The sequence below is a fragment of the Coregonus lavaretus genome (genome assembly GCF_964263955.1).
Source record: "Coregonus lavaretus genome assembly, chromosome: 22".
Classification (NCBI taxonomy): Eukaryota; Metazoa; Chordata; class Actinopteri; order Salmoniformes; family Salmonidae; genus Coregonus; species Coregonus lavaretus.
In genome coordinates, this window is record NC_140009.1 from 426,522 (window position 1) to 438,972 (window position 12,451).

The 12,451-nt window shown below is 46.9% G+C and overlaps 1 protein-coding gene across 1 annotated transcript in view; it reads left to right on the forward strand.

Annotated features, from left to right (window-relative positions):
• The window catches only part of LOC311149451 (filamin-A-like), a 114,605-nt gene that overhangs the window by 59,645 nt on the left and 42,509 nt on the right, over positions 1 to 12,451 (forward strand). Inside the window, 11 exon segments of the mRNA XM_084186650.1 lie at positions 12 to 155; positions 413 to 526; positions 892 to 1,035; positions 1,499 to 1,622; positions 4,993 to 5,153; positions 5,264 to 5,354; positions 5,509 to 5,796; positions 9,546 to 9,658; positions 9,839 to 9,988; positions 10,163 to 10,481; positions 11,130 to 11,303. Coding sequence (XP_084042776.1) covers positions 12 to 155; positions 413 to 526; positions 892 to 1,035; positions 1,499 to 1,622; positions 4,993 to 5,153; positions 5,264 to 5,354; positions 5,509 to 5,796; positions 9,546 to 9,658; positions 9,839 to 9,988; positions 10,163 to 10,481; positions 11,130 to 11,303 — 1,822 coding nt within the window.

Genomic DNA, 12,451 nt, shown 5'->3' on the forward strand with positions numbered 1-12,451 from the left:
ACCCTGATAAGGTACGTTCAATCACTGCTGCTCCAAACAAGAACTACTACCCTGATAAGGTACGTTCAATCACTGCTGCTCCAAACAAGGACTACTACCCTGATAAGGTACGTTCAATCACTGCTGCTCCAAACAAGGACTACTACCCTGATAAGGTACGTTCAATCACTGCTGCTCCAAACTAATAAGGTATGTTTGTGATTTAGAATATGAAGATTACTTAATAACTTAAGGTTGAAATGTGGTGATCCCCAGTGTAGCTCCCCTGGGGTTAAGCCTTGCTCGAAGGCACCAGAAACTCTTCAGTGGCTGACTCTCATCAAGCCAGATTTTCCCTGTCAAACCCGGGTTTTGAACCGGCAACCCTCCAGTTGCTAACCTGTGTTTGATGCGCTGGCTTTGCTGTGTACAGGTGAAGGCGTATGGTCCAGGTCTACAGAGCAGTGGTCTGGCTGTGGGGAAACCGACTGAGTTCACCGTCGACGCCAAGCTGGGAGGGAAAGCGTCTCTCAAGATCCTGGCACAGGTACGTGGGGAGTAGACTAACACATGGCTGTGTGTGTGTTTGCATGGCTGTGTGTGTGTTTGCATGGCTGTGTGTGTGAGGTGTGTATGTGTGGTAGCCAAGACTGTCATCGTATTCTCTGAAGGACAAACCAACTGATGAATGATGCACAGCCTGTTTAACAATGATACTACAGGTCTCTCACTGTCTCTCTCTCTCGCTATCTCTCTCGCTATCTCTCACTGTCTCTCGCTATCTCTCACTGTCTCTCGCTATCTCTCACTGTCTCTCGCTATCTCTCACTGTCTCTCGCTATCTCTCTCTCGCTCTCGCTCTCTCTCTCTCTCACCATCTCTCCCTCTCGCTGTCTCTCTCTCTGTCTCTAGGATGGTGAGGGCACCCCAGTAGATGTTCAGGTGAAGGATAACGGTAATGGAACGTACACCTGCAGTTACACCCCCAAGAAACCCCTCAAACACACCGTCATGGCGTCCTGGGGCGGAGTCAACATACCGGACAGTCCTTTCAGGGTGAGCCCCTCCCACCCACACTCTAAATGGGGACTTCAGCCCCTCCCACCCACACTCTAAATGGGGACTTCAGCCCCTCCCACCCACACTCTAAATGGGGACTTCAGCCCCCCCACCCACACTCTAAATGGGGACTTCAGCCCCCCCAACCCACACTCTAAATGGGGACTTCAGCCCCTCCCCCACCCACACTCTAAATGGGGACTTCAGCCCCCCCCACCCACACTCTAAATGGGGACTTCAGCCCCCCCCACCCACACTCTAAATGGGGACTTCAGCCCCCCCAACCCACACTCTAAATGGGGACTTCAGCCCCTCCCCCACCCACACTCTAAATGGGGACTTCAGCCCCTCCCCCACCCACACTCTAAATGGGGACTTCAGCCCCTCCCCCACCCACACTCTAAATGGGGACAGTCCCCCAACATTGTCTTTCCTGATGGTTTTCTCATTGTGTGTGTAGATGACTATCGGGGCAGGCTGCCACCCTAACAAGGTGAAGGTGTCAGGTCCTGGTGTAGCTAAAACGGGTCTGAAGGCCTTTGAACCAACATCCTTCACTGTGGACTGTGCTGAGGCAGGACAAGGTAAGACTGTCACCCTACGCTCTGACTGTCACCCTACGCTCTGACTGTCACCCTACGCTCTGACTGTCACCCTACGCTCTGACTGTCACCCTACGCTCTGACTGTCACCCTACGCTCTGACTGTCACCCTACGCTCTGACTGTCACCCTACGCTCTGACTGTCACCCTACGCTCTGACTGTCACCCTACGCTCTGACTGTTACGCTACGCTCTGACTGACTGTTACGCTACGCTCTGACTGACTGTTACGCTACGCTCTGACTGTTACGCTACGCTCTGACTGTTACGCTACGCTCTGACTGTTACGCTACGCTCTGACTGTTACGCTACGCTCTGACTGACTGTTACGCTCTGACTGTTACGCTACGCTCTGACTGTTACGCTACGCTCTGACTGTTACGCTACGCTCTGACTGTTACGCTACGCTCTGACTGTTACGCTACGCTCTGACTGTTACGCTACGCTCTGACTGTTACGCTCTGACTGTTACGCTCTGACTGTTACGCTACGCTCTGACTGTTACGCTACGCTCTGACTGTTACGCTACGCTCTGACTGTTACGCTACGATCTGACTGTTACGCTACGCTCTGACTGTTACGCTACGCTCTGACTGTTACGCTACGCTCTGACTGTTACGCTCTGACTGTTACGCTACGCTCTGACTGTTACGCTCCGCTCTGACTGTTACGCTCTGACTGTTACGCTACGCTCTGACTGTTACGCTCTGACTGTTACGCTACGCTCTGACTGTTACGCTACGCTCTGACTGTTACGCTGCGCTCTGACTGTTACGCTCTGACTGTTACGCTACGCTCTGACTGTTACGCTACGCTCTGACTGTTACGCTACGCTCTGACTGTTACGCTACGCTCTGACTGTTACGCTGCGCTCTGACTGTTACGCTGCGCTCTGACTGTTACGCTACGCTCTGACTGTTACGCTCTGACTGTTACGCTACGCTCTGACTGTCACGCTACGCTCTGACTGTCACGCTACGCTCTGACTGTTACGCTCTGACTGTTACGCTACGCTCTGACTGTTACGCTCTGACTGTTACGCTACGCTCTGACTGTTACGCTACGCTCTGACTGTTACGCTACGCTCTGACTGTTACGCTACGCTCTGACTGTTACGCTACGCTCTGACTGTTACGCTACGCTCTGACTGTTACGCTACGCTCTGACTGTTACGCTACGCTCTGACTGTTACGCTCTGACTGTTACGCTCTGACTGTTACGCTACGCTCTGACTGTCACGCTACGCTCTGACTGTCACGCTACGCTCTGACTGTCACGCTACGCTCTGACTGTTACGCTACGCTCTGACTGTTACGCTCTGACTGTTACGCTACGCTCTGACTGTTACGCTCTGACTGTTACGCTACGCTCTGACTGTCACGCTCTGACTGTTACGCTATGCTCTGACTGTTACGCTACGCTCTGACTGTTACGCTACGCTCTGACTGTTACGCTACGCTCTGACTGTTACGCTACGCTCTGACTGTTACGCTACGCTCTGACTGTTACGCTACGCTCTGACTGTTACGCTACGCTCTGACTGTTACGCTCTGACTGTTACGCTCCGCTCTGACTGTTACGCTCTGACTGTTACGCTACGCTCTGACTGTCACGCTACGCTCTGACTGTCACGCTACGCTCTGACTGTCACGCTACGCTCTGACTGTCACGCTACGCTCTGACTGTTACGCTACGCTCTGACTGTTACGCTACGCTCTGACTGTTACGCTCTGACTGTTACGCTCCGCTCTGACTGTTACGCTCCGCTCTGACTGTTACGCTACGCTCTGACTGTCACGCTACGCTCTTACTGTCACGCTACGCTCTGACTGTCACGCTACGCTCTGACTGTCACGCTACGCTCTGACTGTTACGCTACGCTCTGACTGTTACGCTACGCTCTGACTGTTACGCTACGCTCTGACTGTTACGCTACGCTCTGACTGTTACGCTACGCTCTGACTGTTACGCTACGCTCTGACTGTTACGCTCTGACTGTTACGCTACGCTCTGACTGTTACGCTACGCTCTGACTGTTACGCTCTGACTGTTACGCTACGCTCTGACTGTTACGCTACGCTCTGACTGTTACGCTACGCTCTGACTGTTACGCTCTGACTGTTACGCTACGCTCTGACTGTTACGCTACGCTCTGACTGTTACGCTACGCTCTGACTGTCACGCTCTGACTGTTACGCTACGCTCTGACTGTCACGCTCTGACTGTTACGCTACGCTCTGACTGTCACGCTACGCTCTGACTGTTACGCTACGCTCTGACTGTTACGCTCTGACTGTTACGCTACGCTCTGACTGTTACGCTACGCTCTGACTGTTACGCTACGCTCTGACTGTTACGCTACGCTCTGACTGTTACGCTACGCTCTGACTGTTACGCTACGCTCTGACTGTTACGCTCTGACTGTTACGCTACGCTCTGACTGTTACGCTCTGACTGTTACGCTACGCTCTGACTGTTACGCTACGCTCTGACTGTTACGCTACGCTCTGACTGTTACGCTACGCTCTGACTGTTACGCTACGCTCTGACTGTTACGCTACGCTCTGACTGTTACGCTACGCTCTGACTGTTACGCTACGCTCTGACTGTTACGCTCCGCTCTGACTGTTACGCTCCGCTCTGACTGTTACGCTCCGCTCTGACTGTTACGCTACGCTCTGACTGTTACGCTACGCTCTGACTGTTACGCTACGCTCTGACTGTTACGCTACGCTCTGACTGTTACGCTACGCTCTGACTGTTACGCTACGCTCTGACTGTTACGCTACGCTCTGACTGTTACGCTCTGACTGTTACGCTACGCTCTGACTGTTACGCTACGCTCTGACTGTTACGCTACGCTCTGACTGCTACGCTACGCTCTGACTGCTACGCTACGCTCTGACTGTTACGCTACGCTCTGACTGTTACGCTACGCTCTGACTGTTACGCTACGCTCTGACTGTCACGCTCTGACTGTTTCGCTCCGCTCTGACTGTTACGCTCTGACTGTTACGCTCTGACTGTTACGCTACTCTAGTAGTGTAGTGCTCAGCATGCACTGACCAGCTGGCAAGTGTCTTAACTGACATTTCCAACCTCTCCCTGACCCAGTCTGTAATAGCTACATGTTTCAAGCAGACCACCATAGTCCCTGTAATGTAACAGAAATTAATGTGGAAAAAGTCAAGGGGTCTGAATACTTTCCGAATGCACTGTAAAAATCTTGTCAAATATTATATTATAGGTCCATACGCTAAATCGCCCCACTGTCTTCCGGTTCAATCTCACTGGTATCTTTGCCATGTCATTGTCCAGCTGATATCTGTGTGTGTGTGTGTGCGTGCCCCAGGGGACATCAGTATAGGTATAAAGTGCTCTCCAGGTGTGGTGGGACCGGCAGAGGCAGACATCGACTTCGACATCATCAGAAACGACAACGACACGTTTACCGTTAAATACACCCCGCCAGGTGCTGGTAGTTACACCATCATGGTGCTGTTCGCTGACCAGGTGGGTAGAGTCTGTGTGTATATACATATACAGTAGTCCAGCGCCTGTTAATATTTTGGATGACTTCTTCCTTGATAGTGTTTTTGTGACACCTCTCCTCTGTGTTCCAGACCATCCCCATGACTCCCATCAGGATCAAAGTTGACCCGTCACACGACGCCAGCAAGGTCAAGGCTGAGGGACCAGGACTCAACCGCAGTGGTGAGACACACACACACACTACCCTGCACACGCTAAACAAGCATACACTGTTTTAAGTGAAAAGTTGGGGCTGGTCAAAAGCCGCGAAAGACAGGAAGTAAAAATTAGCCTAATCCTTCCTTGGTCTCCTCCCTCTCACTCCTAACCTCTCCAGGTGTGGAGTTGACCAAGCCGACCCACTTCACAGTAAACACCAAGGCTGCAGGTAAAGCCAAGCTGGACGCTGTGTTCTCCGGCCCGGCTAAAGGAGAGGCAGTTAAGGACGTTGAGATCATCAACAACCACGACAACACCCACACGGTCAAGTACACCCCCGTCCAGCAGGGCCCTCTGGGAGTGGCCGTCACCTACGGAGGAGATTCTGTTCCCAAGAGTCCCTTCTCCATCCCCGTGGCGCCAAGCCTTGACCTCAGCAAGATACAAGTGGATGGACTGGGAGACAGTATGTACACGAAACAGTAAAGTATATAGTATAGATAGATGGTGATATAGTATCTATAGTATGTAGTGTAGATGGTGATATAGTATCTATAGTATGTAGTGTAGATGGTGATATAGTATCTATAGTATGTAGTGTAGATGGTGATATAGTATCTATAGTATGTAGTGTAGATGGTGATATAGTATCTATAGTATGTAGTGTAGATGGTGATATAGTATCTATAGTATGTAGTGTAGATGGTGATATAGTATCTATAGTATGTAGTGTAGATGGTGATATAGTATCTATAGTATGTAGTGTAGATGGTGATATAGTATCTATAGTATGTAGTGTAGATGGTGATATAGTATCTATAGTATGTAGTGTAGATGGTGATATAGTATCTATAGTATGTAGTGTAGATGGTGATATAGTATCTATAGTATGTAGTGTAGATGGTGATATAGTATCTATAGTATGTAGTGTAGATGGTGATATAGTATCTATAGTATGTAGTGTAGATGGTGATATAGTATCTATAGTATGTAGTGTAGATGGTGATATAGTATCTATAGTATGTAGTGTAGATGGTGATATAGTATCTATAGTATGTAGTGTAGATGGTGATATAGTATCTATAGTATGTAGTGTAGATGGTGATATAGTATCTATAGTATGTAGTGTAGATGGTGATATAGTATCTATAGTATGTAGTGTAGATGGTGATATAGTATCTATAGTATGTAGTGTAGATGGTGATATAGTATCTATAGTATGTAGTGTAGATGGTGATATAGTATCTATAGTATGTAGTGTAGATGGTGATATAGTATCTATAGTATGTAGTGTAGATGGTGATATAGTATCTATAGTATGTAGTGTAGATGGTGATATAGTATCTATAGTATGTAGTGTAGATGGTGATATAGTATCTATAGTATGTAGTGTAGATGGTGATATAGTATCTATAGTATGTAGTGTAGATGGTGATATAGTATCTATAGTATGTAGTGTAGATGGTGATATAGTATCTATAGTATGTAGTGTAGATGGTGATATAGTATCTATAGTATGTAGTGTAGATGGTGATATAGTATCTATAGTATGTAGTGTAGATGGTGATATAGTATCTATAGTATGTAGTGTAGATGGTGATATAGTATCTATAGTATGTAGTGTAGATGGTGATATAGTATCTATAGTATGTAGTGTAGATGGTGATATAGTATCTATAGTATGTAGTGTAGATGGTGATATAGTATCTATAGTATGTAGTGTAGATGGTGATATAGTATCTATAGTATGTAGTGTAGATGGTGATATAGTATCTATAGTATGTAGTGTAGATGGTGATATAGTATCTATAGTATGTAGTGTAGATGGTGATATAGTATCTATAGTATGTAGTGTAGATGGTGATATAGTATCTATAGTATGTAGTGTAGATGGTGATATAGTATCTATAGTATGTAGTGTAGATGGTGATATAGTATCTATAGTATGTAGTGTAGATGGTGATATAGTATCTATAGTATGTAGTGTAGATGGTGATATAGTATCTATAGTATGTAGTGTAGATGGTGATATAGTATCTATAGTATGTAGTGTAGATGGTGATATAGTATCTATAGTATGTAGTGTAGATGGTGATATAGTATCTATAGTATGTAGTGTAGATGGTGATATAGTATCTATAGTATGTAGTGTAGATGGTGATATAGTATCTATAGTATGTAGTGTAGATGGTGATATACACTGCTCAAAAAAAAAAAGGGAACACTAAAATAACACATCCTAGATCTGAATGAATGAAATAATCTTATTAAATACTTTTTTCTTTGAATGTGCTGACAACAAAATCACACAAAAATTATCAATGGAAATCAAATGTATCAACCCATGGAGGTCTGGATTTGGAGTCACACTCAAAATTAAAGTGGAAAACCACACTACAGGCTGATCCAACTTTGATGTAATGTCCTTAAAACAAGTCAAAATGAGGCTCAGTAGTGTGTGTGGCCTCCACGTGCCTGTATGACCTCCCTACAATGCCTGGGCATGCTCCTGATGAGGTGGCGGATGGTCTCCTGAGGGATCTCCTCCCAGACCTGGACTAAAGCATCCGCCAACTCCTGGACAGTCTGTGGTGCAACGTGGCGTTGGTGGATGGAGTGAGACATGATGTCCCAGATGTGCTCAAATGGATTCAGGTCTGGGGAACGGGCGGGCCAGTCCATAGCATCAATGCCTTCCTCTTGCAGGAACTGCTGACACACTCCAGCCACATGAGGTCTAGCATTGTCTTGCATTAGGAGGAACCCAGGGCCAACCGGACCAGCATATGGTCTCACAAGGGGTCTGAGGATCTCATCTCGGTACCTAATGGCAGTCAGGCTACCTCTGGCGAGCACATGGAGGGCTGTGCGGCTCCCCAAAGAAATGCCACCCCACACCATGACTGACCCACCGCCAAACCGGTCATGCTGGAGGATGTTGCAGGCAGCAGAACGTTCTCCACGGCGTCTCCAGACTCTGTCACGTCTGTCACATGTGCTCAGTGTGAACCTGCTTTCATCTGTGAAGAGCACAGGGCGCCAGTGGCGAATTTGCCAATCTTGGTGTTCTCTGGCAAATGCCAAACGTCCTGCACGGTGTTGGGCTGTAAGCACAACCCCCACCTGTGGACGTCCGGCCCTCATACCACCCTCATGGAGTCTGTTTCTGACCGTTTGAGCAGACACATGCACATTTGTGGCCTGCTGGAGGTCATTTTGCAGGGCTCTGGCAGTGCTCCTCCTTGCACAAAGGCGGAGGTAGGAGTCCTGCTGCTGGGTTCTTGCCCTCCTACGGCCTCCTCCACGTCTCCTGATGTACTGGCCTGTCTCCTGGTAGCGCCTCCATGCTCTGGACACTACGCTGACAGACACAGCAAACCTTCTTGCCACAGCTCGCATTGATGTGCCATCCTGGATGAGCTGCACTACCTGAGCCACTTGTGTGGGTTGTAGACTCCGTCTCATGCTACCACTAGAGTGAAAGCACCGCCAGCATTCAAAAGTGACCAAAACATCAGCCAGGAAGCATAGGAACTGAGAAGTGGTCTGTGGTCACCACCTGCAAAACCAGTCCTTTATTGGGGGTGTCTTGCTAATTGCCTATAATTTCCACCTGTTGTCTATTCCATTTGCACAACAGCATGTGAAATGTATTGTCAATCAGTGTTGCTTCCTAAGTGGACAGTTTGATTTCACAGAAGTGTGATTGACTTGGAGTTACATTGTGTTGTTTAAGTGTTCCCTTAATTTTTTTGAGCAGTGTGTGTGTATGTATGTATATGTGTGTGTGTGTGTATATATATATATATATATATATATATATATATATATATATATATATATATATATATATATATATATATATATATATATATATATATATATATATATATATATATATATATATATATATATATATATATATATATAGCTACTATCTACACTACATACTGTATATACTATATCACTACTATCTACCCTGCTATACTGCCGTCTACCCTGCTATACTGCCGGCTATACTGCCGTCTACCCTGCTATACTGCCGTCTAGCAGCCTGGAGACAGTTTTTATCTTCCCTCTCTTTCTGTTTATCCATAACAGTTTTATCCCAGCTTGCCCCTTTTTTAAAAACATTTCAGTAACTTAGCAGACCGTCTTATCATTGCAGTAAAGTTGAATGGTTTCTAAGCATTCTCTCTTCCTGTCTCTCTGTAGAGATAACGGTGGGTAAGGACCAGGAAGTGACCGTGAAGTCCAAGGGAGCAGGAGGTCAGGGGAAGGTGGCGGCTAAGGTTACAGGGCCCGCTGGGAAACCGGTCACCTGCAAGGTAGGAAAATCAATTAATCAACCAACCATTCACGGTCACCAGCAAGGTACTGAGATTGATTGATTTGCACTGTTTCAACACAGTTATTTATCCCAACTCTATGTTCATTGTTTAACACTTTGGGCTCAAACTATTTATGAAATGTGCTATACAAATAAAAGTAATATTATAATTATTCAGGTGGAAGCGGGGCTTAAACCAGAGACCAGTCAGGTGAAGTTTATCCCTCGAGAAGCGGGGCCATACCAGGTGGAGCTGACCTATGACGGCGCTCCGATCCCAGGATCCCCTTTCAAACCCACCGCCTACCCCCCCACTGATGCCACCAAGGTAAACATGACCCCTGACCCCTGACCCCTGACCCCTAACCCTAGTTCAAATGACTTGAGCTTTGACTAGACCTTTAATATCAAAACAAATCCAAGTTTATTTGTCATATGCACAGGATACAGCGTAGTGTTCACAGTACAATTAATTACTTCCTGTTCCCCCCCTATCTGTCAGGTGAAGTGTTCTGGCCCAGGGTTGGAGCGTGCCAAGATGGGAGAGACAGGGGAGTTTGTGGTGGACTGTACCAACGCGGGTCCGGCTGAGCTGACCATAGAGATCATCAGTGACAGCGGAACAGAGGCAGAGGTCCACATCCAGGACAATGGAGACGGAACCTACACCATCACCTACATCCCCCTGTGCCCCGGCTCATACACCCTCACCATCCGCTATGGGGGGCAGGATGTACCCAACTTCCCCGCCCGCCTCACCGTGGAGCCGGCCGTCGACGCCAGCGGAGTCCGCGTGTTCGGACCGGGAGTGGAGGGCAAAGGTCAGAGTTTGTTCTTGCTGTATGTTCTGTGTTCTAGGCGTCAAGGTTATTATAGTTTTGTGGTTTTATATTTATTTGTATTTCTATTATTTTTATTTGTAGTTTAGTTTGTTATTTTCAGAACTGATTTGTTAGTTTTAGTGTTATACAAATATTTCTTTCATTTTCTTATCTTATTTAGTTTTAGTGTTCGGGACAGAACGTATGGTGGCCTTTGGCTAGGGTAGCTACTTAGTGGATTTCTTCCCTGTTAGCTAGTGATAGATGCTCAAGATAGGCCTATTTGAAACATCGCTATCTCCTGGCAGCATTTTATAAAAATTAAAATAAGCTCACACTAAACATAATTCATGATGGTTGTTATTTTATTTTAATTAGTTTTGGATTCAAAGATAATGGTTTTAGTTTTTCAAATGGGTTTGTTAAATATTTTATTTCAGTTTGCTAAATTGTTTTTTCATGATTAGTTTTCGTTATAGTTTTCATTGTATATAATAACCTTGCTAGGCGTGTTCTTAGCCTGTGTTTTGTGTTCTAGGCGTGTTCTTGGCCTGTGCTCTAGATGTGTTCTTAGCCTGTGTTTTGTGTTCTAGGCGTGTTCTTGGCCTGTGCTCTAGATGTGTTCTTAGCCTGTGTTTTGTGTTCTAGGCGTGTTCCGCGAGGCGACCACAGACTTCACGGTAGACGCCCGAGCTCTGAACCAGACGGGAGGGAACCACATCAAGACAGTGATCCAGAACCCATCTGGAGCCGTTACCGACGCTGTCATCACCGACCGCTGTGACGGAACCTACAACGTAGAGTACACTCCCTACGAAGAGGGTGAGTTAGTACGCTATCTAGTACTCTCCCTATGAAGAGGGTGAGTTAGTACGCTACCTAGTACTCTCCCTATGAAGAGGGTGAGTTAGTACGCTACCTAGTACTCTCCCTATGAAGAGGGTGAGTTAGTACGCTACCTAGTACTCTCCCTACGAAGAGGGTGAGTTAGTACGCTATCAGTACGCTATCTAGTACTCTCCCTACGAAGAGGGTGAGTTAGTACGCTATCTAGTACTCTCCCTACGAAGAGGGTGAGTTGGTACGCTACCTAGTACACTATCTAGTACTCTCCCTACGAAGAGGGTGAGTTAGTACGCTATCTAGTACTCTCCCTACGAAGAGGGTGAGTTAGTACGCTATCTAGTACACTCCCTACGAAGAGGGTGAGTTAGTACACTACCTAGTACACTCCCTACGAAGAGGGTGAGTTAGTACGCTACCTAGTACTCTCCCTACGAAGAGGGTGAGTTAGTACGCTACCTAGTACTCTCCCTACGAAGAGGGTGAGTTAGTACGCTATCTAGTACTCTCCCTACGAAGAGGGTGAGTTAGTACGCTACCTAGTACTCTCCCTACGAAGAGGGTGAGTTAGTACGCTATCTAGTACACTCCCTACGAAGAGGGTGAGTTAGTACACTACCTAGTACACTCCCTACGAAGAGGGTGAGTTAGTACGCTACCTAGTACTCTCCCTACGAAGAGGGTGAGTTAGTACGCTACCTAGTACTCTCCCTACGAAGAGGGTGAGTTAGTACGCTATCTAGTACTCTCCCTACGAAGAGGGTGAGTTAGTACGCTATCTAGTACTCTCCCTATGAAGAGGGTGAGTTAGTACACTACCTAGTACACTCCCTACGAAGAGGGTGAGTTAGTACGCTACCTAGTACTCTCCCTACGAAGAGGGTGAGTTAGTACGCTACCTAGTACTCTCCCTATGAAGAGGGTGAGTTAGTACGCTATCTAGTACACTCCCTATGAAGAGGGTGAGTTAGTACACTACCTAGTACACTCCCTACGAAGAGGGTGAGTTAGTACGCTATCTAGTACACTCCCTACGAAGAGGGTGAGTTAGTACACTACCTAGTACACTCCCTACGAAGAGGGTGAGTTAGTACGCTATCTAGTACACTTCCTACGAAGAGGGTGAG